The sequence below is a fragment of the Amphiprion ocellaris genome, chromosome 5 (genome assembly GCF_022539595.1).
Source record: "Amphiprion ocellaris isolate individual 3 ecotype Okinawa chromosome 5, ASM2253959v1, whole genome shotgun sequence".
NCBI lineage: Eukaryota > Metazoa > Chordata > Actinopteri > Pomacentridae > Amphiprion > Amphiprion ocellaris.
The window spans coordinates 37,315,519-37,343,443 of NC_072770.1; the positions used below are offsets into that span (position 1 = coordinate 37,315,519).

Here is a 27,925-nt window from a genome sequence, read left to right on the forward strand (position 1 = left end):
TAAGTGGGCCATTAATATGCAAACAAGCTTTGTTGTTTGAATGTTTTAGAGACAAATCTGTGTATTTTTTTATTTTCAGACCACAGAGAGCATCGACGTCTTCTGCTTTGGACATTTACTGTACGAGATGACGTACGGCCGACCGCCCGACAGCGTCCCCGTAGATCAGTTTCCTGATGCCCCCTACACAGCTGTGGGTCCGTTAATACACAGACACACACAGGCATAGAATACACACTCAGCTCCCATCATGTGTCCTCTTTGTTCCTCCAGATGTTCTAACATGTGGACCAGAACCATCACATTTACTGGAAGTGTTCTTCTCAGTGTGTTCTGTCATTTATTGTGTACTTCTGTGTGTTTCAGTGTCGGTGCTGCAGTCCATCCTGTCCACAGAAGCTTGTAAGAGCGGCATGCCCACGCTGTCGCAGCTCATCCAGTCACCGTGAGTTCACGTTTTTATAAATATGTCTTTTAATCATCTGGCTTCACTAAACCTAAACTCAGAATGAGCGCTTCTATAAAGCTGCTTCTCAACTTGGTAAGTCAACCAGAGTTCCTCAACCTGGATGTGTTCGCATTCACGGTCAGAAACGTGGACAGATGTTCTGACACCAGAGTGGCATATTTTCCACACAAATGGCAAACTATAGTGTCAGAGGAATTTGAAGATTTTTTAACATATAATACAGACTAAAATAGCACAGCTGCAGCAGCCAAAGCAGGAAGCTGTAGAAACACTGCAGGTTTATCAATATCACAACCAGTTTTGTTGTTGAGTCAACAGAATAAAAGGCAACAATCATCATGAGAATAGAAGAAGGAACACAGTTAAAGATATTATTACTTATTAAGGCACATTATTAGGACATGAGTAGATCTGACTGTATATTCCGTTGGATGAATATGTTGCTTTGGTGTATTTTTCTGGATAAATCGCTTTACAAAGGCATAAAGAACAATAAAATGGCTTTGAAATCACTAGCACATCTAAAAGCTCTTATTTTCCTTTTTGACACTGAGCTCTGCAGAATCTACAACGAATGTTTTTCAAGACTGGTCAGTGTTTAAACACTCACTGAGGTGTTATTTGTCATGCAGTTTATTCCGACATCCGTCACTCGGCTGAATCTAAAAATGCAACATTTTCTCCTCTACTGTGGCCTTAAAGTTTAAATTATGCCTCTCATACTTGCGTAGCTGCAGTGACAAAAATTTCTGCACCTTCTCGTTTTCTAATCAGCACTATGAAATGTGGAAATCATCAAAACGAGACACAAAATCACAAACACGAGACACAAAATCATCATTTCTGCTTATATAACCTGTGTTTCATCATGTTTCTCTTTGTGTTTTCCAGACTCTTCAGTGACGTCCGGCTCCAACACTCAGAGAAACTCCAGATCAAGGTGAGAGATTCGGTTTGATGTTAAATCTGAGAGTCAATCAGGCTGTAAAAAGTAAATATCTGAACTCTTCGGCTCCTCCAGGTTCCCAGTCGGCTAAAGGAGGCGCTGAAAACAGCGAAGGAGAGTCTGGAGAAAAGACTGCATGAGGAGCAGAGACTGGTGGGTCGATGACGTCGTCTCCTGAGCTTTAATACTGTTTAATTAACTTTGCTGTGCAACGTTTGATGCATGATGAAGATTTACTGAAATACTGTCCTGAAGATTTTCCACTTTTGGTGCTACATGTGTATTTTCGTCTGATTGCAGCTCCACCAGCACCGGAGGCTGACCAGAGCTCAGTCTCACCATGGCTCAGAGGAGGAGAGGAAGAGGAGGAAGATCCTGGCGAGGAAGGTCAGTAGAAATAAAATACACAACAAACTCACATCAACAACCACAGCTGGAAACATGTTTTCACCCTCTGAACCCACCAAAAAGTTTGAAAAATCATGTTATTGTTGTAAAAATCTCCAAAATTACACAACAGCCAGGAAAAGAGATGTTGTTTAATGTTTAATGTCTTTCCAGCCTGAAACAAAGTCATGTCTTTGTGTTTGCAGAAGTCCAGACAGTCGGCTTATGAAAATGAAGAGGACGTCTCCGTCAGAAACAACAATAACTCTGGTGGGTAAAAATACTGTAAAAGTCTCCTCAGCAAATATAAATTCACACTGCTGGGCCTCGACAAAATAAAACTGACACAGGAAGCAAATAGTGAACAGTTAGCTAGTTAGCCTGGCAGCAAGTCATTCACCCATGCAAATTAGCAAAAACATGAAGGCTAAAGCTAATGAATTGGCTAATTAGCTAGATGGGTATATTTTGGGTAGCTGGATAGTTATTGTTGTTTTTGTTTATTTTCTTCATTCTTGTGGTGAGTCTGACAGCATTTCAAACAAAACAGGTTTAGCCAAAACCACTAAAGTTAGCTAATTAGCTGCTTAACCAGTTCAGTGCATTAGCTTGTTTTAGTATGTTAGGAATTTAGACAGCAGGTTTGTCAGTAAGATGGCTAGCTAACCAGGTAAAGGGAAAAAAGTCTCCACCTATTGTTCAGGATTTTATGTCCTTAAAAATGTGTGTTTAAGTTACCAATAAATAGGTCATTTAAAATACTAAGAAACTAATTCCTAAAACTCTTATTACATCAAATAGACTTTCATTAGAAATTGTCATAACTCAAAAAGATTGATCCAAACTGACCCTAAACTTTTGTTTTCTGTGTGTGAAAGCAAATAAAATTTTTCTGTGTTGCCGAAAATGTTATTCATGTGTCTGATCAGCAAATGTTGACGTATTTATGACTCCTTTTAAGGTATTTTTACTTATTAAAATGGTTACTGATGCTGTTTTTCAGGTTCTGGAGCCAGCTCTCCTCCCACATGTCCTTCCTCCCCCACACCTCCATCCACCACAGGTAAGTCCATCTGTCTGTCCTCTCACCTGTCTGACAAACTTTATGTCCATCTGTCTCTCCTCCCATTGGTCTGTCTGTCTCTCTGTCAGGTAAAACCAGCATTATGTCAGATCAGTAACAGCATCTTCACCTTTGAGTCTGCATGTATAATGTGAATACTAATGTTTAACTCGTCTGTCTCTGTCTCCTCTCTCATCCTGTGGTCTCAGAAAGGTATCAGTCTGTAGTGTTTTAATCTCTCTGTTGTGTCTCTAGGTAGCAGGACTCAGGGCGGGAAACATCTGTTTTATTTGACATTTTAAAGCTTAACGCTGGTGGTACTTTATATATTTCTTTCTAATAAAACAGCCATGTGGAAACCTGAACATCATATCAGTACTTCAACTTCCTGTCTGTGGCTCACATCTTACTAAACACGAAAATCCTTCAAAACAGGTCACAGAAATATTGATTAATTTAAGGAAAGGCCCAGGGATTTCTTTAACCAGCGAGCTACTTTAGTTTTCATCGAAAGCTACTCAAACAAGACAGAATATCGGTGTGTTTGAGACCGTTTTTGCAGCACAATAATATGCATTTGTGCTCAAATTTATCTCTAGCAGGAGGGTGATGTACAACACATTTAAAACACCAAAGTTCTTTCCAGTAAAAAAAAACAAGAATACAAATGGGAATTATCCTAAAAACTTTAAATATTTGGGTTATGACCTTACAGTGAAGTTTATTGTGTGAATTTTACCAGAGTAATTTAAATATTAGGAATTAAAACCCGACACAGAATATCTAAAAATCATAGCTGAGATGATACACTGTTATTAATTATATAGAGAGGATTGACTGATGTAGTACTGCAGACCCTACACTATTATGTATTACAGGACTTAACCTATTACAGATATTAAGGCTTAGACTCTACAACATTATTAATTAGTGAAATACATGAAAATCAACTATTTGTGCTCATGCAGTGAACATGAGTGAAAGAACATGTGACCAAGTACAGCAGTGTGACTCATGGATGTGTTTTTTTATTTAATTTTGAGCAGCAATAGTGTAGCTTCAAAGGAATAAGATATATGAGGCTCTGGATACATGGACGATACCAGGTTTGATCAAAAAGTTATGAAGTTATATTGTTGAAATGCAGTGATCCCAGTGCTCCCAGTGCTCCTAGTGCTCCCAGTGCTCCCAGTGCTCCCAGTGCTCCCAGTGCTCCCAGTGCTCCCAGTGCTCCTGCAACAATCCCAGGAAGTCCTGTTCTGTAAACCTGTCGACGATGAGCGCTGGATCTCTGAAACTAGACTCTTCAACGATGCAGAACCAGTGATCTTCCAACAGTGTCTCCTTTATTTCAGTTGGACTTCTTTGGAGAAATTAGAAAAATATTTACCCACCAATGGTCTCAAAAACATGTGGAACTCTGACCATCTTTGATCAGCTAGTGCTCGTTAATAATGGCTGGTCTGGGTCTTTTCATGGATTTTTAAGAATAATATAAGATATCACCAGTTTTTCACGTCAGTTTCCTGCCCTGCTATTAGCGTCTCCTCTCTCCTTGTTTCCTCCTCTTCCTCCTCCTCCTCTTCCTCTCCTGGTGATGCTGTGTAAATGCCGGTTGGTCGATTGAACAGATAACCTTCATCTTCCTCTCTTTCTTCTTCCTGTTCCGTCTCCACCATAGAGCATGCTCCATTCTGACCGTGTCTTTGGGTAAAGTAAAGATGTGATTATAACGTTGGTGATGATGATGAAGCTCCCTGGTGGTTTTTAAAGCTGTCATACACCCTGAGTTCACAGCAAGCTCTCGAAAAACCGGCCTCGTGTTTGTAAATCCTGCGATTTCTCTCCAAAATATTTCCAACGATACATCACAAATTTAGCTCGACAGTTCTTCAAGGTTCTTCATCACCTCAGTTCCAGAAGGTTCTCCAGGAACTAAAGGTGTTGAGAAAACGTGAACAGTTTATGATGTTTGGACAACAGCTGTATAAAAAAACTAAGCACATTTACTCAAGTACTGCTCTTCAGTACATGTTTAAGGTACTTTAACTCTATTATTCCCCATTTTTCTGCTACTCTTTACTTCTATTCAACAAAAAAATAAATAAATAACAATAAAAACCTGGCAGCAATGGTGACACACAAATGGTCGAACGTTGTAAATGAACAAATTATTATTTGTAAAATTACAGATTTTTGATGTGGATAATATTTACAGTCTTATTTATGTTTTTAAAATAGTCAACAGTTGTTTATAGTTATCTAAAAATCTGCTATTTCCTTCATTTTGCAAGATTTTGTCTGTAATTTAACAAAACACCAAAACTCTACTAAAGACAAGAACAGTTTTATCGACAATTTACCATTGTTCCGTCCTTAATATTCATGTGTTTTTCAAATAAAACAAATATCTGTAAAATAATTAGATTTTTGCAGATTTAAAGTAAAAAATAAAAGTGTAATTTTATGATCAAACACTGTAAATGAATGAAATACTATTTGTAAAATTATAGTCATTTATACTTGCATTTTTTTTGTCATTTTGCTAGTTTTCTCTATAATTATACCAAACACAAAAAATCCTGCAAATTGCCAGCTGATCTACTATTTTCCATTTTTAGTGTACATAATTCTTCTGTTAAAATAATTGCAAATATCTCTAATATTTTTTGCTGATTTAAATGCAAAAAAATGGTTTTACAGTCACACATGAAAGAACAAAATATTCTTTTTTTTTTATCTCTAATTTAACAAAACAGGGAAAAGCTGTATGCTGACAGTACATTGTTGTTGGCTGATGAAAGATGATTTAATCTTTGAAATATTAACAATGAAATAGATAACCTCCACTGTGACAAACATCCGTCTTTTGTTTCAGGTTGGAATAAATGTTTAATTTTATTTAGTTACAAAGGCCTCATGTTTAGCTCCCTTTTTATTGAGAAAAAATACACATATTAATTTAATTTTAATCACGTTGCATGTGGAGATTTCCGCTTTACAAAAAAGTTCAAATCCAGTTTCTCATCTCGACCTCAAAGTTCAGAATTTAGATATAATTCCCACGTCAACGTCGTCTGTCTAGCCTGGGGGAGGTCATGTGATCGCTCTCTCTGGGCTCTGATTGGTCGGTTCTTCTAAGTAAAGAATCCGATGTGAAGAGGAAACAAAAACGCTGCTTGCCTCCAAACAGGGTGTTTGAACGTCTTTCTAAAAACCTCACAATCTGCAACGACTCCCAACAAGCTCTGCTGGTTCAGATTGTGATGCATCGGTTCTGTTGTGCTGTCACAGCATGTTTGTTTTGTTTTTGTTTTATTTGTTTTGTCTGCTGGTGTTTATTCATTTGAACTGAAAACACGTCAGAAACTCATTGAGTGTTTATTCTTTCTTTTAGCTGAGTTTCTTTTGCTCCTGTAGGTTTTCAGAGCTGCTCCACCAAATGCTTTCGTTCAACTTTTTGAAATTTTTTTTTTTAAGGTTTTTCATTTTGCTTTTAAAGTGATATTCAGATAATTCTTTGTCCACAAAGATCTCATTAACTTTTAATTTTTAGATGTGTAAACACAAAGTTGAATTCTTAATTTTTTTATGGTTTCTGTCATTAAGACGTGTCATTACCAGCTGTGAAGAATGAGCCGATAGTGAGCAAAAATGTGAAAAATGACTCTAAAATGAACCAAAATGGGCCACAATCTGGCCAGAATCTGTGAGGAATGGTCCTGAATTACATAAATTTGTCCAAAAAGACTGAACATTTTATAAAATAGCTTGGAAATGGTCCAAAATGAGTTTAAAAATTGTTCAAAATGACTCACAATTTGTGTAAAATGAGTGAAAATCGGTCCTAAATTACCTAAATTTGTCCAAAAATTAGTTAAAAGTGGTCAGAACTGGCTCAAAATTTGTCCAAAAATAGTCACATATGGTCCTAAATTATATATAAACCTGTCCAAAATGACAACAAATCTAGTGCACATTTTAAAATAACCATAGTGTATTATGAAAAAAAGATGTCAAGCAAATCAGAGATGGACGAGCAGAATGTCTCTGATGATTTGAGCTGTGAGAAATGAATCTTTTCCAAAATGACTTAAGAATTGTTGAAAATGACAAAAACTTGTTAGAAAATGACTTGAAAATGGTCCAAAATGGGCCGCAATTTGGCCCAAATACGTGAGAAATGGTCCTCAATTACATAAACTTGTCCAAAAAGGCTAAATATTTACAAAATTACTTGGAATTGGTCCAAAATGAGTTTAAAAATTGGTCAAAATGACTCACAATTTGTGTAAAGTGAGTGAAAATTGTCCAATTTGTCCAAAGATTAGTTAAAAATGCTTAAAACTGGCTCGAAATTTGTTCAAGATTAGTTAAAAAGGTCCTAAATTACAGATATACAAGTCCAAAATGACAACAAATCTAGTGCACATTTTAAAATAACCAGAGTTTATGATGAAAAAAAGTTTCAAGCAAATCAGAGATGGACGATTTGAGCTGTGAAAAATGAGCCAACAATGAGTAGAAATGTGAAAAATCACCTTTTTTTCTTTATTTTGTCAGATTTATTGGTCCGAATAAAAAACCAGAAAAACACAATTGTAAAACACATTTTAGATTGAAGTTAGATTGAGTAAACTGTGAAATACAGACTTTCAGAGGAATTATTAAGAGTCTAACTGTGGATGAAAGTGAAGAATCATCTGAATATTCCATGAAACATCTCTGGAGGTCACTGTGGCTGTGAAACGTAATGAAAGTCGCTTTGTTCCAGTGTTCAGTTCTGGAGAAAATCCGTCCCCGCTGCAGATATTAGTGGATCTGCAGCTGTTAAATCATTAAAACATGATTCCTACAGCCTAAAATAACAGGTTATTTCACTGCTGACACCTTAGAAACATGCAAGTTTCTCCAGGTCTGGTTGCGTCCGTCCCACCGCTGGACGTTCTTTCATTACGTTGCAGATAAACTCACCCTGCAGCCACATAGCAGTTCCAGCTGTTGGCCTCTGCTTCCCCCACATGTTCTTCAGCGTTCTGCTTCTTCGCCTGTGATCCCTGAGTTTTTCTCTCAGTTTGCAGATGTTTCACAGCTGCAGGAGACGTAGTAGGTTCAGGTTCAGTCCACCTTCGGTTCACCTGAGGTCCAGATGAGCAGCTTCAGAGGAGATATCAGCTAAAACGCCTCGTTTCCACATCAACCAAACTCCATTCATTTCTGTAGGAGCGTTCAGTTTTCTATGGTCCAGAATGTTGCTGTAGCTTACAAAGGGGCCGAACTGTGCAGGAAAAATTTATCAGCTAAAAGGTTTTTCATCTGTTTAACTGTTTAAAAAGTCAAATCATGTCAATGTGTAATTAAAAGCAATTAATTTGACATATTAAACATACAGAAGACACACGTCCTGTAGTGGTTTCACAATCAATTAATCAGATGTTATTTATAGAGCATTTTTCAAATTAAATTTACTACAAAGTGCTGTACAGATGAAATCATTAAAAATGCAATGAATCAATTCAAATAAACCAACATCATGTTATAAATGAAGGATTTTAAAACACAAGAAGTAAGAAAATGAGGAAACACCTTTCCTAAATAACACATGTAAAGAGGAAACTCCAGACGAAATAAAATAACATTATAAAAAATACAGTAAAATGTAATATATCTAGAAATATAGTCAAACATAATTTATCTAAAAATTATAGCTAAAAAATACAGTAAAATATATGGTATTTATAAATAAAATACAGTTTGATAGATAGGTAAAGGACAGATAAAGTCAAACTGAATAAAAACAGAATAAGGACATTTTTTTGAGAATTAAGTAATAAACGACACCATTAATAGACTGAAATATGAACAAGTGAAGGAGTAAGGAATTCAATTGAATCTCTAATTGTTTTACTATCTACTGATTTTAATTAACTGTTTTGTTTTATCTTATTGTATTTTATGTACAGCGTCTTTGAGTTTTTGGAAAAGTGCTTTATAAATAAAATTTATTATTATTATTATTATTATTATTATTATTATTAATAAATTAAATTGGTTCTAGAAAGAGTAATAAACAAAATCCATCAAATCAATCAAAAGCCTCACACGTAGCCAGAAAACCTCCGTATTTATTTCTCTCCACGTATTATTAGTCTGGTTTTAGTGACTCTAATGCTTCATGAACATATAACTTGAAACTACAAATTAAAAACGTAATCTCATTAGCTTCTCTCCTGTAGCTGCAGTGAAGTTTCCATTTATCTACAGTGAAATGTATTTCCTTATGTTGAGCACCAGAGGGCGCAGTTTGTATAGAATGCAGATTTACAGATGCCAAAGAAAACTGTGGAAACGAGGCGTAAATCTCATATTTTTCGAGCCATTATGCAAAAAAGTCAGAAACAAACCAACCAACTGATGATTAAATCACAACAAATATATATTTTTACTTCAGGAACCTCTGAACCTCCTTTTTCTTAAACAGACCTTCATCTCAAACTTCAGTTCTTTAGGTTTAAATGCGTTTGTAGCTTCGTTTAAACTGAAGGTCGTGTTGAACTGACGGTGGATTGAGTTTAACCTGAACAACGATCTGCAGCTGCTGCTGTCACAAAGATAAACTCTCTAAAAAACACAGAAAACACAGCAATATTTCTAATAAAGTTACTGGTACCACTTGGTATAATTCAGCCTTCATAGTCTGTAATTAATGAGTTATTACAGATTAATAAACCACTGGACATGAGTTGTGCTGTGAATTGAGTTAAAACTCATAATACACAGATATATTGGATTTATTCTTAGATTAAGTGACTTCTACATAGCACAGAGTATCAATTATGATTTCTATTGCATGATAAATGTCTGGATTTCAGCTAAGAAATGATCAGAAATCACTCCAGACGCCTACAGACAATCATCAAAGCAATCCAACAATCCATCGATGCGCTGCTAAAAGACGCTGCTAAAAGCTAATTTAGCAAACTTTTGCTGTCACCAAAATGTCAAGTTATTTATAACTTTCCAGCAGAGAAAATTACAGAACAAGTTTAAATATTACGGATAAGAACTTATAGTGTTAAATACCAAATGACCTAATTTAAATATTAAGGCCAGTGTCCTACAGAAATGTTGACAAATACAGTCCAATATTTGGGTTTGCTTGGTCTAATATTCTGTCCCTTTACTTCAGAACATTGGGACCACAATAATAGCTTATTAGTAATTATTAACATTAATATTGATGACTTGGTTAAAAATCTGCTTCTGACTCATTGGGAAACGAGAAATGTATGTAATTTTATTAATAAATTCATAATAAATGGCCAAATAAAGACAGTTTTTTCAACCGAACAACCCATACGTGGTTCATAGTACTGAGTTTTAATTGATTTACAAAACATCACTAAAGGATGAATGAATAACTGATGAAGCCATTAATGATAACCTCTATAACAGGAAGTGGAAGTGGTACCAAGCTATTTTCTGCCAGAGTAGATGCTAAGTGATGCCAATAGCTCCCAATCTATCTCTGATTGGACCAATCTGAGAGTATCTTTGTGCAACCAGCTCCTAAGAATCTTACAGCGCTCATAAAAAGTATTAAAACCCTTTAGAAGTTTTCCTTTTTTAACTGCTTTTCAACCTTGAATCATGGTTGATGATTAAATTTGGCTTTTTTGACAAGAATTTGAAAAAAAAAAAACTTACATGTCAAAGTGAAAACAGATTTCTACAAGGCAATGTCAATTAATTAAAAATACAACGTGTAAAATAAGTGATTAAGTATCCAGCCTCTTTAAAGTGACTCATCTTATAGCCACTTGGTGGTAGAAGTCCCACAATTAGTGAAATAAAAATGATCTGAGGTCAATGAATGTGTCTCAGTGATTGTAGGATAAAGACTCGTGTATCTGAAGGTCCAGTTTCTGGTGGATCAGAACTCCTGGATAGAATGACACCATAAAGACTAAAGAACTCCAAGAAACTCTGAGGAAAGGTTGTTGAAAAGCATCAGTCAGGACAATACAAGAACATATCCAAGTTCCTGAAGATCTCCTGCAGTCCAGTTAAATCTATCATTAAGAAATGGAAGGAAGATGGAACATGAATAAATCTGACTAGAGCAGGACGTCCTCAAGACCTGAGAGTCCTGACTGATGCTTTTCAACAACCTTTCCTCAGAGTTTCTTGGAGTTCTGTAGTCTTCATGGTGTCATTCTATCCAGGAGTTCTGATCCACCAGAGACTGGACCTTCCAGATACACAAGTCTTTATACAACAATCACCGAGACACATTCACTGGCCTCAGATCATCTTTATTTCATTAATTATTACTTCTAGAACCAACTGGCTGCACCTGAGTTGAATTGAGTGAATATTTATGCAATCATTTAGTCTTTTTTTTTTTGGTAGATTCTTGTCAAAAATGCCATATTTTCTTGAATGTTGAAAAGCAATAAAAGTAAAAACTACCACTGGGGGGTGAAAACTTTTTATGGTGACTGTAAATGTGGCCAGAAACTGTTGTTTTCTAACACGTCCTCCTTCGTTCTTCTCTCTTGCATCCAGGATCTCATGCTGCTCCTCCTCCACCTCCACCACCACCTCCTCCTGCTATGCTGGACTCTTCCTCTCCTCCTCCTCTTCCTCAGTCCTCTGATGGAGCAGGAGGAGGTCGCGCCGCCTTGCTGAGCTCCATCCAGACCTTCAGTAAAGGCAAACTGAAGAAGGCCGACACCGTTGACCGAAGCCAACCCGTCATCTGACCCCGTCTGCTGATCTGGACCTCCCCGAGATGTGAAAATGAATCACTAACAACAACAAAAAAAAAAGTCCAAGTACCATTTTTAGGTTTTATCGCTGTTCCTGCTTTTTCTGCTTTTAAGTTTTTGTTTTTTTCAATCCGTTGCTGTGGTTGAAGAGACGCGAGGATGGGTGGGAAATGGTCGCCTCGTTCTACCCTTTCAAACTCTCTTCGTGTTTAAGAAACAGCTCCGAAACTGAAAATGAATCTTTTTTCTTCTGGTCGGCCCGCTGGCTTCACTTCTTCTGTTCTTTGGGCTCATAAACGTAGCGGTGGAACATGGGAGTTATGAAACTCTGGAGCCACTGTGGATGTGGAGTTTAGTTTCAGTTGACGCTGAGCAGACAAACCGGGACAAACTTCAGCTTCCCTTCTTTGAAATGATCTCTAATATTTGACTTGTAGCCTGAGAACTCTGCTGAGACTGTTTCACTGCAAAAAATCACCATCAACAAGTCATTTCCATCTGTATTAAAGTCCCAAAATCATCACAAAGAGAGCAAAAAAATCTGCCAGTGCAGCATTTTGATAAAAATCAGCATCTTAATTTTCCAATTTTCCAGAAAAAAGCAAAAAGAAACCGAGGGAAGTTGTTGCATTTGAAGCAAAAATGTTAAAACTTGATGCTAGAAGTACTTGCAAATAATTTTGCATTGCTCTCACCAAACTGCACATTTATTGTATTACTCAGAATACAGACAAAACTGACTTGATGAGGAGGGTTTTAGTTGCAGTTTGTCTGAACAGGCGAGTTAGAATCCGACCTGCTCTTCTTCTGTCCTGCATTTGTCTCAGTTCTGAACACGAAGAACGTCCACGTTTTCATCTAAAAGAGCAGCAGAAGATTCCATGAAGCAGCTAAAAACGAAGCTACAGTACCGTGCGCTTTCATCCAAGTGTTTGTTTGCACACTTTCTATTTGCACATTAAAAAAAAACAAGATGAGGGGAAAATGTACAAACATGAACTATTAGCCAGTGTGTCTATAAAAACAGATTAGTGGAGGATGGATTTAATGAATCACGTGACTTAAACGACCATGGAAAAGATAAAAACATCATCTGTGTGGAGCGGATAGAAAACTACATTGACTGGATTTCATTTAATTTTCTCTTTGCGTCTCTTCTGGCGGTTTATTCCCCAACTCCTAATATTTAAATACAGCACAGAAAGTTGTAGTTTTTTTACCCCAATTTTCTGGAAATCTTGTCCGATAGATGCCTTGTTAAAGAAGGATATAAACAATCAGAATATAAACCCAATCCGATCTTAAAGCCGTCCAAATTCAGGAGACGTTCAGGTTTTACTGAAGAAAATATTACAGCTGAGCAGCGAGCAGATCAGTTTTGGTTGTATTTAGGGTCTGAAATTAATCCAAAATGACGCTTTTCTTCACAGCGACTGCAGCAGGAGATTAATAAAACATGACTAGCAGTATGGAAGGTTTAGCTTCTGTGCAGCAGAATTATATTTTCCAATGTCCTGTAAATGTTTAGACACACATACTGCTGCTTTTTTTTAGCCCATTAACTTCAAATTTATACTTTAAACTGAATAATTTTTAATCAAGTTTTGTTCCGTCCCAAAAGCTATCGATATCAGTTCAGTTGCTATGAAAACTTACTTAAAATTACATTGTACTCAAGTTTTAAAGTCCTGATTGACATCAGAGAGTACTGGGATGAACCAAGATGGGGAGATGAAGCCGTTCCTGCTCAGACCTGCAGTAATGTGATGTAATAAACCAACAGAAATCTGCTAAAGTCCTCAGAGACGTATAAAGAAGGAAACCAGTCACATCCTTGTTCTTCATTCAGTTAAATCTCAGCTGACAGGAACACTAGAGAACACTCAAACCCTCCACAGAGCTTCACGTGACGCCGTTCAGGGTTAACCTCACACCCAGGTTGCTGATATTTTTATTTTGTTTTAATTCATTTGTGTTTTAATGTCCGTCAAAGTGAGATTTGTTTATTTTATTGTGCCATGTGGGTCGCTGTGCCTATGGAAGTCTGAATGTTTTTTTGTTTTATTGTATGTGACAATATGATGCCGATGATGTATGTAAGGAGCTCTGGTGGTGAGGACGCTAACGCTTCAGCACACAGCTTTACGTGGTATTTTACAGCCTGTAAGATGAGACATCCTCACTGGGATGCCTTTGGATTATTTAGTTTGACCAACAGTTCAAAAAATATTCCATCTGAAAGGATACGAAAAGCGACATCGTTTAGCTTTCTTTTTCTTCACCGTTCAAAGTCAAATCAAAAGTCCAGATCAAGTTTCGTCTGATTATTTTAAAGATCTTGACATTTAAACTGTAAACAAACCAGCTCAGGGTCCTTTTAGTAGCTGCTCTGGAGCTTTCAGTTGTAACACAAGATGTATTTCGATAAGATATTCTGTAAATCGAACCAAAGCTCCATAAAAAGCTACTAAACGGACTTTGCTGTGAGTTTGTTTGCCATAGTTGAGGTTGAATATTTAATCTCAAGTCTTTACTGGATGTAAACTTCAAGTGAAAGAGTCTTGAAGAAATAGTTCAACATTTTCAGAAAGATGCTTTTCTGCTTTCTTCTTATGTTTGCTAAACCTGCAGTGCCAATTTTTTTGTCTCCCCCTGCTGGCAGTGAGAGTCATTACAAAAACACTGTTGATGAACGATTATGCCTTCTTCAGACAGTTTCTTCTCTTATCTGGAGCATCGGAAACCTTTAGTTGGCACTTCCTGGGTTTTCCCATCATGCTCCTTCTTGCCTTTCTCAGTTCCATAAAAAAACAGTCACTAGCAGTTGGTATAAAAGACATCGCTGCTGGTTCACCAGTTCAGGAATCTCACGACAGATGCCAGATTTAAGACTCAGATATACTGAAATATAGAGGGATTTATGTGGAGCTGATGGGTTTGAGCTCATCTGGCTTGAATGTTCATTTGTATGCAAAAGTCTCCTGCTTTAAATACATCTACACCTAATTAGCTTAGCTTGGTACAAAAAATGGAAGTCGGGTAAACAGTTGGCGAAACTCAATCTGGAAAAAACACAAAGCTGCCAAACAGAAACTCCAAACTGAAACGTGATAATGAAACGAGATCCGACGTGTTTAATTTGTGATCTAGATCTTGCTAAAACTGTTTGCTCCAGTGTTTATGCTAAGCTAAACTAGCTGGCTACAGATTTTTATTTTATTTTTATATATATTTACTGGTCAGATGTAAAAGTGGTACCAATCTTCCATTTTTCCACCACAAACACGACACCACAAAGGGTCGACTGCAGCAGTAAAACACCTGAAGATAGCGTAGGAACTTATTTTTGGCAAAATTACAGCTGTTTTTTCCCCAAACCTTTGGTCCTGCATTCATAGGGATGTGACCATGGTTACCCTTTCACTGCTGCAATATTCAACATCAGCAGGATTATTCTCAAACAAACATTGTTTAGGGAAGGTTTGAGGAACATGACCAAGAGTTCAAGGAGTTGATTCGACCTCCAGACTCACCAGATCTCAGTCCGATGGTTCTGTAAAAACAAGTCCGGTTCGTGGAAGCTTCATTTTAGTTTCAAGGATCTGGCAAAATTCTATATTTTTTCAAGTATTTTGAGATTAAAAATATTCTTGAGATTAAAACTCTGTAGCCACTGTAATAACTGTATACTTTGAACTCGAGTTTTGAGTTCACCTGACCCGCTGTTTGCTGGAGTGTTGGCGAACAGAGCAGCTGCTGGAGCCGATGGTGTTGGGAATATTGAATTCGGGTGAATCCTGCAGCCTGAAAGAAAACCAAGTTTTGGCGCTCCAAGCTCAAATCAGTCTTTATTATTCAGTGCAATCCGGCCCGATGCAAGCGGTCTTTAAATCGTAGGAGAATGTCTCTCTGCAGCACTTTAGAGGGGTGGATGAGCGGTCCAGTGGCGCGTTTTGTGTTCATGAAAACAGTTTGCAGAATAACCTCAGAAGCAGCGTCTGATTATTTTGGTGTGAAAAAGCTCTGAAATCTGCAGGTTTTAGGAGTGTTTGCTGCAGCTGCAAAAAGTCTTCATCAACATGGAAATAAAAAAAAAATAAATCAAGCGACACTGCTGTGATGAAATGATTCCTGTATCAATAAATATTTGATTAAAAAATGGTTCGGGAGCACTGAGAGTGTTTTTATTGCACATTGAATGCACCATGAACGGATGGAAGAATGAAAATGCCCTGATAAAAGCTGAAACACGACAGGGTCATTCCAAAATTTTTAAAAAAGCAAAAAAAAAAAAAACCTCTCTCTCTCTCTCTCTCTCTCTCTCTCTCTCTCTCTCTCTCTCTCTCTATATATATATATATATATATATATATATATATATACATATATATATATATATACATATATACGTATATATGTATATATATACATATATACATATATACGTATATATGTATATATATATGTATATATGTATATATATGTAGAGAGAGAGATAGATAGATAGATAGATAGATAGATAGATAGATAGATAGATAGATAGATAGATAGATAGATAGATAGATAGATAGATAGATACATTTAAAATAATAGAAATGACCATAACAATTTAGCATAATATGATAATGACTGCTTTATGCAAGTAAAATCTGAATCATTTTTTAAATCAGTGTTTTCTTGGCAGTATTAATCTTCCATGCTTCCATACAGCGGGTCGGTGTCCTTGGTTTCTTCGTTTCTCTTTCCTCCCTTGCAGTTTGTTCCGCCTCCGAACCGCTCTGATTGGCTCTGCGTTGTGACACCATCCGTGCGACGTGTGACCCGCAGCTCTGATTGGTCAAAATCTCGTCGCTTCCCCACAGGCCTCGCCCACTCTCCGGCAGAGGACAGCTTGAAGATGGCGGCGTCCCTGAGGTGCTTTCTCCGCTCGGGAAAGGTAACCGCTTCTTTCCGAACTCTTCTGTGACATCTTTGTGTTTTTTTGTTTAATAAAGTGTTTAATGACGTCTCTGTCTCGCTGTCTTCCTGCAGAAAGCCGTGTCGGCTTTGGGCCAGCGGGAGTTTCACAGGAGCGCTCCGGCCGCGGCGCAGGTCAGTTAGCAGCTAGCAGCTAACAGGCTAAAGACATGCGTGTTGTTTTGTTGTTTTAACTCCAGTTTTTAGGACAAAGTGAAGCTGACAGCTGTCCTGGTTAGTGGTTGCCTGGTTAAACTGGCTGCTGCCTGGTTGTTTCTAGGTTTTAGAGGTCGTTCAGTTGTCCGGTCACTGAGCAGAGATGCGGGTTGTCTCATCAGGTCAACCCGCCCTGACAAGTGACAGATGTCGGACAATGTTTACAGAAATCACCGTAGAGGATAAACTGGTGACTTTAGCTGGTTGGAATAAAGAAAAACATACATTTGTCAACCTGTGTGTGCTGTTTATAGTTTTTTTCTTACAAAAATATGAAGGATGTTCATCTAAATCTACAACATTTGCAAACACATTCAGTCTTCACAGGAAAAACTGTCATTATTATTATTATTATTATTATTATTATTATTATTATTATTAATAATGAATTTTCTGGTGAAAGTGTTCATCAGCAAAATTTGAACTAGAAAAAAATTTCAAAAACAACCTATAAAATGTTCTCAACTCGGGATGTAACCTACAGATACTTTTCTGGATTATTTAATTAGTTGTTTGGTCTATAAAAAGTCAGAAAATGGTGAATATTCTGGGTTAATAATTCCAAAATCCCCAGATGACATCTTCTAATATTTAGTTTTACCAACAACCCAAAGAGCAGGGCTCCATTTTAGAAGATATTTCTAATCTCAGTGGGACTTCCTGGTTAAATAAATGCAAAGATATTCAGTTTACTGCCACAAAGGAGGGAACAAATCAGAAAATATTCAGGTTTTTTTTCTTGCAGAATACTCAACTGCTATTACTGATTAATCGATCATCAAAATAGTTAATAGCTGATAACGAATTGATTAGTTGCTATAGCTTTGGTCCCGTCCATTAATCATTTTGAATTTTTAGTGGGTAAACACAACATATATGAACGATAAATGGGACAAATAGACGCAATTTTACTCCACTAATTAAGGAATGAGATCTATTAAATGAGCAAAAAGGACAAAAAACACCCGCAACAGTCCCATCCTTTAGAGGAATTGCATTTGAGACCAGAAACTACAAAACGCTTTAAATTATGTAATCAATGTAGTAAATATATAAGAAAAAGGAAATAGAAGCACACACTGTCCTCTAAAATATGCCAACAGTAGAGTAAAAGTTCCGTCTTTTTCTACTTGAACTCTTTGAATTTGAGACAAAAATAGATACTGACGTTTGCTTTTAGTTCCCATTCCTTATATGCAAATAACAGTCCATTATTTCACAAATTTTTAAAAGAAGCATTAAATAAAGTGCCTAAAGACAAATGTGTACTTAGACAATACCACCAGGATAATTAGCTTTTTCATTCATTTATTTAAAAATAATAGCATTTTGTAATATTTTTTGAATTTTCTCACGTGCTGCCAGTTTTAAATGTCCTGCCAACATTTCAATAGAATTTTAGTGTGGATATTTTCCATAGACCTTCTATTTCTTGTCATTATTTTCATTCTGGCTACTACTACTAGTGTACAGTTGTTGTTGTTCTGTATCCAGATGTTGTACGTGCCTTTGAACTGAATTAAATGATCCTGTTGTGAGGTCCAGACAGACGGCCTCTCGTTACATCCAAGCACAATTTAATGTGAAACAGGATTTATAGCTGAGTTTATCCTGAAGCGACAGTAAATAAGTCTAATTTTAATGTGAATTTTGTGCAGGTAGTTTGTCATGAGGATGAGTCGGTGGTGTTTCTGTCCTCACTGATGATGTTGTTGTTGTCAGGTGACGGTTCGCGATGCCCTGAACCAGGCGATGGATGAGGAGCTGGAGAGGGATGAGCGGGTGTTTCTGTTGGGTGAGGAGGTGGCCCAGTACGACGGCGCCTACAAGGTGAAGATGCTCTGCCTGTTTATTCTGCACCGCCTGGTTTATTACAGTGTTTTAAGGAGAAAAGATCCAGCAAACACGGCTCCTGATTAGTCCATTCTCACTATGGATGCAGATTTTAAACTGTTTCCTCAACAGATAGAAGCATCAGAAATCTGTTACCAGTTAATTGTTAAAATAAGAAAAGCACTCAGAGAGCAGTACTCCTCCAAGGCTGCACAGTCGTTGTATCATTTCTGATAGATGAAATCTAGAAAAAATTTGTGGCAGAAATCACGGCACTATAGACTGATCATCAATGACTCATAAACAAATGCTGCATTTCTACAAAAAATCCTGAACACCTTAAGGGGGAATGAATAGCCTTGATGGAGTACTGCGCTCTCTGAGTGCCTTTCTAGTTTATTACTATTATTATTATCAATGTAACAAAAAGCACGAAAGCACATCATTAGTAAACTTTCTAGCTTTATGTTAAAAGATAGGACAGGCAGATGAGCTAATGATGCAGTATCTAGTTAAGGTTTTTTATGTCCATAATTGTCCTTTAACCCTCCAACTCCCAAAAATCGCCAGCAGGCTTGAAACCCTGGATCTTTTGAAAAAAAAAAAAAAAAATCTCCACAATAGCCCAGTTTGTCAAAGCCAAACACTGTGAGGCCAAGTGTCATATTTTCATCTGTCTGATGGTCCTTAAACTGTCGTTCTAAAGAAACGACTAAAATTACACAATTTATCAGAGACAGAAACTGTAAAAATAAAGAGACTGACTGGATTTTTAACTTTCCGACAGTCCTTGAACTAATCGTGTGGCGTTCTGTCTCTAAATCACCTTAATCTACATGCTTCCTTTAAAAATACACCATTTGCAATTAAAAGATTCTGCAAGAAACTAAAAATTCTGCATTCTTTGGTGAAGATGTGAAGACCGACAGTCACATGACACAAATTCAGAGACTTTTCAGGTTAACTGCAGACATTGTTTAAACAGGGCGGAGAGGAAATGAGCATAGAAACAAATAAAAACGGTGAGTTTAACTTACCTGTTGTATCTGGAGGTCTGCTTTTTTTTAGTGTTGCTAACATCTGTGAACATTTAAAAAATGTTGGACATGTTCATTCTAGTTTTTTTTCTTTTTAAATAAGCATTTAAATAACTTCATCTTTTGTTTTTTGATTTCTGTTATTTATTGCATGTCACACTGTTCAGAAGACATTTCTGAGTCAGTTCTGAAACTAATTATCAGTGATAATCCATTTTATCAGAAAACTGAACCAAAACCTAACCTTAAAGTTGTGATATTTCATCAAAGTCACTTTAATCTACGTGTCTCAATTAATAATTTGCGAAGTCAAAACATCCACGACAGTCAGGAGAAGCATTTCATGACTTTTTGGCTGAAACTTTACATTTTTCTATCTGTTGTTCTGTTTCCATAGAGGTGCAGGACTTTATGTTGCAGAGAAAAATGAACCCACAGTGAAGAAAAATGCGACAGGAGTAAAAATGTCTAGAATCTGGAATTCAGAGAGTTAAAGCACTGACATATGTAAAGATATGAAGCTCTCCAAAGCTTGTTCTCATTATGATGTGTGTGTTTCAGGTGAGCAGAGGTTTGTGGAAGAAGTACGGAGACAAACGCATCATCGACACTCCGATCTCAGAGGTGAGACTCCAACTTGTTTTGTTTTTTTGTTCACAAACCTGAATCTCCTTCATAAAACACGATCGACTTTCCTCCCCTGGTTTTCTTGGTGTCTCTCTGATGTAGATGGGGTTCGCTGGCATCGCAGTTGGAGCCGCCATGGTGAGTTTTTATTCACCTGAACTCAACAGCCTCAAACTACTGAGTTTATTTATCATCAGCTGTTGGATAGGATTTGATCAGATAATTTCTGATTATGACGGAGTGTAAATTTGGGGAAAAAAACTGAATCCATCATGAAAAGTTGCAGCTCTGATCATATTAATGTACACTGTGTCCCAAAGTTCATTCTCCCCACTGGACAGCATGTTTGGTTGGTTCCACCTGGTCAGTCAGGTTCTGTTTGGTTTGTCTGATTAAATTGTTGGGTCCCAGTAGATGAACTTCCTGCTTGACCAAAAAGCATCAAACTCACAACCAGATTTTGGAATCGTTACCATGACTACCAGTCAGAGTGGAAAAGTTCCTCCGTCAGAGTCTGAGATTCGTGCACAGGCCAACTTGAAAATTATCCAAAATTGCAGACAATTTGTCCAGAATTAGACAAAAGGTGTCAGAAATGACAAAAATCTTCCAAAAATGATTTCAAAATGACACAAAAATTGTCCAAAATTAGTTAAATCTGTTCAGAAAGAAGTCAGTATTATTAAAAAAAAGACTGAAAACTTGCAGAATGACATGAGAGAGTTAGAAGCAGAGTGGTCAAACCCACAGAAAATCAGTTTTATATCATTTCTGTAATATTTTTTGGTCTAGATTTTAGTGGCAGAGTGGTCCAACCCAAATATCACAGTGGTGCTACGGATGTTAGAACATTCTGGAAAACACAAAACTTTGAACCCATTTTTATCAAAAACTACAGAAAGTGGATCAGACCACTCTGCTTCTGAACCCTTAAAGTCCAAGATGCTACCAAAATGATTCAAAATGTCTCCAAAATGGTCCAGGATTACAGAAAATTGTCCAGAAATGATTTCAAACAACTAAAATTTGTTCAGAATGAGTTGAAAATAATCTAAAATGACTGGAAAATGGTCCAGAATCATTCAGAATTTCTCTCAAACGATAAAAAATGATCTAGAATGAACCTGGATTCTGCAGCTGATTTCTTCATTTCCTCTTCAGGCCGGCCTCAGACCCATCTGTGAGTTCATGACCTTCAACTTCTCCATGCAAGCCATCGACCAGGTCATCAACTCTGCAGCAAAGACCTGCTACATGTCTGCCGGGCTGCAGGCGGTGCCCATCGTCTTCAGAGGACCCAACGGGGCGTCGGCCGGCGTCGCTGCTCAGCACTCGCAGTGCTTCGCTGCGTGGTGCGTTCACTTCCACCCCGTGTCCCTCAGCTCTCAGTGCAGGAGGCAGAGATGATGACCTCAGCTTCTAGAAGGAAAGAGAGTTGTTGTTGTTAATGACAGGTGGTTGTTTGTGTCCTCAGGTATGCTCACTGTCCAGGTCTGAAGGTCGTGAGTCCCTGGAACTCAGAAGATGCCAAAGGTCTCCTGAAGTCGTCCATCAGAGATGACAACCCTGGTGAGCGCAATACAGCTGTAAAATAACAGAATTTTTATTATGCGACCGTTTGTCACAGTTAAGTCACTAATAGCTTAATGTCTGGGGCGAAAAGTGCAGAATTTTTTTGCTTTTTAAAGAATCTAGTTCGAACAAATAGGTTATTTATGGTGAATTTTTAATTTAGACTTGTAGAATAAAGTGATTTGGATTAAAAGTTTACAACTTGAAGCTCAGATTTGTAAGGTTTCCACGTTGTAATTTAGGTGTTTTTTTTTTCAAAGATGACATGTAGTTTAAACACCTCAGTGTGATTTTAAATTGTATAGATCATCTCATCAGACAGAAGTAGAGCAGAAGCGGTTTCAACATTGTGAAGTTATATAAAACTACAGAGCCCAGCATACCGCTAGCACTACGACTGATTATTCATTTTTGATTGGTGGTAGATTTATTTGTTTATTTTGTTTAACCTTTATTTACCAGGTAAGATAGTAGAGAACTGGTTCTCATTTTCAATAAGGATTTGGAACCAGATCCATCATTCTTTTTGCGTCTAAAATCTGTGGAGTTCCACAAACATTTCACTCATTCTCCAGGTCTCAGAGCACTTTTTGGTTGCAGTGATGGGTTTGTAGAAATACACAATAAAGCTCACATAACAAACATCTTTATTATTATAAACTAGACCACGGGATGTTGTGCAACTTTTTCACAATTTTGAAAGATACAGCTATGCAACTTCTGTGTTTTTAAATACATGTCCCAAAAAACTTGACATAATTTCATCATCTAATAATTAGTTTAAAATGACTTTGCTCTTTTTGCTCAAAAAACTGTAATCATTTTTGTTTTACTGCTTTCAGGAACAGACCTGCCGTTTACTGCAACAGAAAAGGTGTTCTGTATTGAACTATGGCCAAACTCAGTCAAATGTGAATATGCAGCGTGAATTTTAGAAAGTTTCATGAACAAGTGCCAACAGAAAAGCAGATTTGAACGTGGCATGAAGAAGCGTCAGGAGGAATTCAGTTTCAGCGGCGCACACATCAACATTTATAATAACTTTGGAACATTATAAAATTACCATCCCCCAGAATTTTTCATTTGAAATTTGTAGAATAAAACATTTTCTGTCCAAAATAAATCCTATTAAATATAATTTCTCCTGACCATGTAGTCACTCCGACATGGACATCTCAAATGAAGTCAATTTTTTGGGGACACCCTGTATATGTGAAAAAAACAATTTTACATCTATATTTTTGGTTTATTACACTTTTGACCAATTTATTGTCATAATTACGACATAAGTTGATACATTTTATTAAAACTTGGGATATAAGGGTTATATTGATGTAAAGCAAATAGAAATACTCCAGAAAATTGCACTACAGCATGTAAAAATGTACAAATACATGCTGGTGGACTGTATGGTTGCTCTTAAAGGGTTTAATCCTAAAATCTCTCCTAGATGTGAACAGTTGTAACGTTAGAATATAAACTCTAAAAGTACGTCTTTCAGGTAACAGTGAGTCGTTTTATCAGGTCGTTATTTAACTTTGTTTGTGTGTTTTTGCTGCAGTGGTTTTCCTGGAGAACGAGCTGCTGTACGGAGTTCCCTTTGAGATGTCTGAGGAGGCTCAGTCCAAAGATTTCACCATTCCCATCGGCAAGGCCAAGGTGGAGAGAGCAGGTAGGAACCGGATCAGACTAAAGACGTCACAATGGAAAACTCCTGCAGGTTGAACGGAGGAACTAAAGAACTCTGAAGGTCACCATACAAACAGACTGGAAACATCCCTGAGGCTACGACATCCCATAATGCTCTGCTCCCTGTTCTAAACCAACAGTAATAGAAACATTCGACTGTTTCACTTTTATCTTTAATGGTTCCTCAGATGTTGTTCAAACAGAGTCAAGTTTGAGTGTGAAAAAAAAAACCTGCTGAAATTTTAAAGAGAAATTATCTCAGAGAGTGTTTGATTTTCCACAGATACTGATTAAATATCCAGAAGTAAATGATTTCAGATGGAAGAACGTTTAGTTATTAATCGATAAAATCATGCTGATAGTTTCCATATTTGAGGGCAAACAGGAGGAGATGTTGGTAAAAAAGTGACAAGAACATCTGAATCTGTACGTTTGTTGTTTCTGAACCTCTTCTTCTTCTACTACTTCTGCTTCCTCTTCTTTGTCTTCTCGTTTTTCCTCTACTACTTCTTCATCTTCTGGTCCTTCTTCGTCCTGTTTTTTTTCTTCTTCCTCTTCTTCCACTACTTCTACGTCTTCTTTTCTTCTCCTTTTCCTGTCTTCTCCTTTGTTTTCTTCTACTTCTTTTCTTCCTCCTCTTATTCTCCTCCTTCTTTTTCTTCTTCTTCCTATTGTTTTCTTCCTCTTCTTTTTCCTCCTCCGTCTTCTTCTGCTCCTTCCTGTTTGTTCTTCTTTTTTCTTCTTGTTCTTCTTTTTTCTTCTACTTCTTCCTCTTTATTTTTCTCATCTTCTACTACTACTACTTCTTCCTCATCCTCATAATCTTCTCCTCCTCTTCCTCTACTCCATGTTTCAGGAAGTCACATCACTCTGGTGTCTCACTCTCGGTATGTGGGTCACTGTCTGGATGCCGCCGCCGTCCTCGCCAAGGAGGGGATCGAGTGTGAGGTAAAGAGACTCACCTGTTGATACCCGAGTCTGTCCTCAGCTGAAGCTCAGCCGCTCACCGCTTCCTGTCGTTGTCCTTCAGGTGATCAACCTCCGCACCATCCGTCCGATGGACGTGGAGAGCATCGAGGCCAGCGTGATGAAGACCAACCACCTGGTGACGGTGGAGGGCGGCTGGCCTCAGTTCGGAGTCGGAGCCGAGATCTGCGCCAGGATCATGGAAGGTAACGACCCAGTTCTGGCTTCAGTGAAACGTTTGTCGTCCAGACGAGGGCAAATTAACGACGACGTTAAGATTCAGGAGCTGAATATTCATCATGTTGCTCAGTCGCTGCTGGTTTACTCGTTGCATTTTTACTCTCCGTGAGGTCATTTTTCTTTCAATATAAAGTCTAAAGCTCTTTCTTTTTTACTTTACTGTGTTATATCTGCTTTTTTACATGTAAGAGTTCTGCACAGAGTCAAAAAAGGGTCATTTTCACCCACAGAAGATTAATCAACACATCAGTTATAAGCTGCACATCCTGTAATTAATAGTTCATCTGTGTTGGTTCTTTAATCTGCTCAGTTCCAAGTAGTTTTTGTTCACATTTTTTTCTTCACTGTGGCTCATTGTTCGCTGCTATTTAAAGTCTTGCACCTCTATGGAAACGTAGAGGTGCAACAGTCATGAAGGAGAGAGAACTCTGAAAATGTCTTCAGCGCAGCAGTTAGAATGATGGAAATCACAAAGTAAGACGTAAAAAATCAGTTGAATGGGAAAACTTTTAACCCTCATATCATCCTGTGGGTCAAATTGGACCATTTTAAAGTTTGAAAATGTGAAAAAAAATCTATATTTTAAGAGTGAAACTTCTGATGTTCACGTTTTCAACATTTTTTGGGAAATCTTTGAACATTTTTTGGTGGAAAAAAAAGAAATGTTAAAAATGTTTCTTTAAGAACATTCACATAAAAATCAACCAAAATCCGGCAAAATTCGCTGGATTTTGGTTGATTTTTATGTGAATGTTCTTCAAGAAAATATTAGAAGTTTTACTGATACATATGTAATCACTTTAGATATTTTTAGGATTTTTTTTTGGAAGATTTTTACTCATTTTAAAAAAATATTTACAAGAATTTTCTCGCCAAATTTGGGGGATTTTTTTTTTTTTTTTTTTAAATAAAACTTTCAAGGGAAACTTTTAAGGAATTATTGGAATTTTCTTCCTGAAGGTTTTGCAAATTTTCAGAAATTTGGAGAATTTTTTGGCTGAATTTTTGGATTTTTTTCAGACAAGGAAACAGTATTTTTTGGTACCTGTAAATGAAGACAACAGGAGAGTTAATCAACAACATTTTTCCACAGATGTTGCCACCACTGGAGGAAAGATGTTGACTGTTCATACTAAAGATATTTAACTAATTAGTTTCTTATCTTCTCTGTGGAAACACTTCCTGATCTCCTGCTTTCTAGGGATGATTCCTTCTTCATTGAGACTCAGCGTAACCCCGACATCCAGGCAGTTCAGAGCTAACTTCATGCTAACAGCTTAGCCTCATAGTGTAGCCTCTAATGCACAGACATGACGTCGCAGTAACTGTTCAGACTCATTAAACCATAAACAAACTGTTTTGTCAACTAAAATGTGCTTCTTCTCTTCCCTGGGAGAGTTTAATGGCTAAATCTTCAAACATATTTGGTCACATGACCAGTAGAGAGCTTAGAAACAGAGTGATCTAACCCACAAAAAATCTGAGTTTTATATAATTTCTGTAATACTTTAGGTCTAGATGTCAGTTGCAGAGTGGTCTTTCAGCAGTTTTCAGGTGTTTTTCAGGTGCTTCCATGTCTTTTAGCAGATTTTTTGTGTTTTTAGCTCTAGAAGGAATTTCCAGCTGTTTTCCCCACATTTTTCCTGACATTTCCAGGTACTTTCACCTGATTTACACCATTTTCTACGCGTTCACGGCAGTTTTTCTGACATTTTCAGGAATTTGCATGTGTTTTCATCTGTTTTTCTCATTGCTTTTAGAAGGTTTTTCAGGTGGTTTCATGTTGCAGCTTTTCTGATGTTTTCAACTGGTTTTTTTGGGCATTTTTTGGTAATTTTTTTTTAGACATTTTCAGATGTTTTTCAGGTGTTTTCTGCAGTTTTCAGGTGCTTCCATGTCTTTTAGCAGCTTTTTCACGTGTTTTCAGCTCTATAAGGAATTTCTCACAGTTTTTTCAGCTGTTTTCCCCACATTTTCAAGACATTTCCAGGTACTTTCACCTAATTTAAGCCGTTTTCTACGCGTTCACGGCAGTTTTTCTGGCATTTTCAGGAATTTGCACATTTTCATCTGTTTTTCTGGGTGTTTTTTGAAGGTCTTCCAGGCGTTTCAGGTTATTTCATGTTGCAGTTTATCTGGTGTTTTCAGCAGTTTTTCCAGATGTTATCAGCTGTTTTGAAAAGGAATTTTAATCACATTTTCCAACTATTTTCCAGGCATTTTTAGATGGTTTCATGTTGCAACTTTTCTGATGTTTTCAGCGTGGGTTTTTTGGGCGTTTTCAGTGATTTTTTAGACATTGCTGTTTTTCAGTTGTTTTCTACAGTTTTTAGCTACTCTTCCATGGCAGCTGTAATTTTATTGATTAATCAGTGATTGATTGATGTTTCCTTCCAGGTTCTGCCTTCAACTACCTGGACTCCCCGGTTACCAGGGTAACGGGCGTCGACATCCCGATGCCATACGCCAAAATCCTGGAGGACCACAGCCTGCCGCAGATCAAAGACATCATCTTCTCCGTGAAAAAGACCCTGAACGTCTGAAGAACGTTTGAAGAACGTCCAGCCCACGTTGTAAATACCAAGAAAATGTTCCGCTAGAAAAACACTCCTCCGTTTTCCAGCCAGACGTTGGTCGAAGAAACGCACAACTTTACGGGTTCGGGATTTTCTCACCAAACGCCCGAAGGCTGGACCCATGTGGAAGTTTAAGAACAACCAAACTACAGAGTGAGCACGAAAAATAATCCAAATTTAGTTACTTTATCTTCCTTAATAGCTTCCGTCTGACTTCACATCAAAAGTTTTATTTATTTCACCACTTTCCAGATATTTTTGATCTAAAACTAACACCAGACTGCGTTTTATTTGGCTAAAGTTCTTAATTTAGACCTTTTTTCTTTTGTAAATTAAAAAAAGGAGTTAATATTCGATTTAACTGCTTTAAAATCTAAGTGTTTATTTAGTTACAACTTGTGCTCTCTATGTTTAGTTGTTACTAAACTTCTGTGTATTTCCACCAAACACGTGTAATTCAGATTGTTAACCGTCTCTGGGACACAGCGATATTTATTGTAGCTGCAGCGGCTCTGTGGGTGTTTCTGTGGCTGTAAACGACTCTGTTACCTGAAATAAACCCTTTCAGTCCTTTAAA

The 27,925-nt window shown here is 37.3% G+C and overlaps 2 protein-coding genes across 5 annotated transcripts in view; both read left to right on the top strand.

Annotated features, from left to right (window-relative positions):
* pxk (PX domain containing serine/threonine kinase) overlaps positions 1 to 15,797 on the top strand; it is a 29,442-nt gene extending 13,645 nt beyond the window's left edge. The window contains exons 11-20 of one of the 4 annotated variants that reach the window (XR_008601711.1): positions 80 to 197; positions 367 to 445; positions 1,361 to 1,409; positions 1,491 to 1,568; positions 1,716 to 1,802; positions 2,009 to 2,072; positions 2,806 to 2,865; positions 3,121 to 3,971; positions 4,547 to 4,575; positions 11,434 to 11,544. Coding sequence is in view for 3 of the 4 variants with exons in the window: in XM_023280256.3 (XP_023136024.2) it covers positions 80 to 197; positions 367 to 445; positions 1,361 to 1,409; positions 1,491 to 1,568; positions 1,716 to 1,802; positions 2,009 to 2,072; positions 2,806 to 2,865; positions 11,434 to 11,630 (732 nt within the window). In the remaining variant the exon portion in view is untranslated. Of the gene's footprint in view, positions 1 to 79; positions 198 to 366; positions 446 to 1,360; positions 1,410 to 1,490; positions 1,569 to 1,715; positions 1,803 to 2,008; positions 2,073 to 2,805; positions 2,866 to 3,074; positions 3,972 to 4,546; positions 4,576 to 11,433 lie in introns of those variants that run through there. The other 3 variants (XM_023280259.3, XM_023280256.3, XM_035952847.2) reach the window with 3 other exon arrangements.
* Positions 15,798 to 16,317: 520 nt separating this feature from the next.
* pdhb (pyruvate dehydrogenase E1 subunit beta) lies at positions 16,318 to 27,925 on the top strand. The gene is made up of 11 exons (XM_023280296.3): positions 16,318 to 16,572; positions 16,668 to 16,727; positions 18,531 to 18,638; positions 20,240 to 20,302; positions 20,408 to 20,443; positions 21,467 to 21,657; positions 21,780 to 21,874; positions 23,439 to 23,549; positions 24,423 to 24,514; positions 24,597 to 24,738; positions 27,170 to 27,925. The coding sequence occupies exons 1-11, from the start codon at positions 16,333 to 16,335 to the stop codon at positions 27,313 to 27,315; spliced, it is 1,284 nt and encodes a 427-aa protein (XP_023136064.2). The 5' UTR covers positions 16,318 to 16,332; the 3' UTR covers positions 27,316 to 27,925.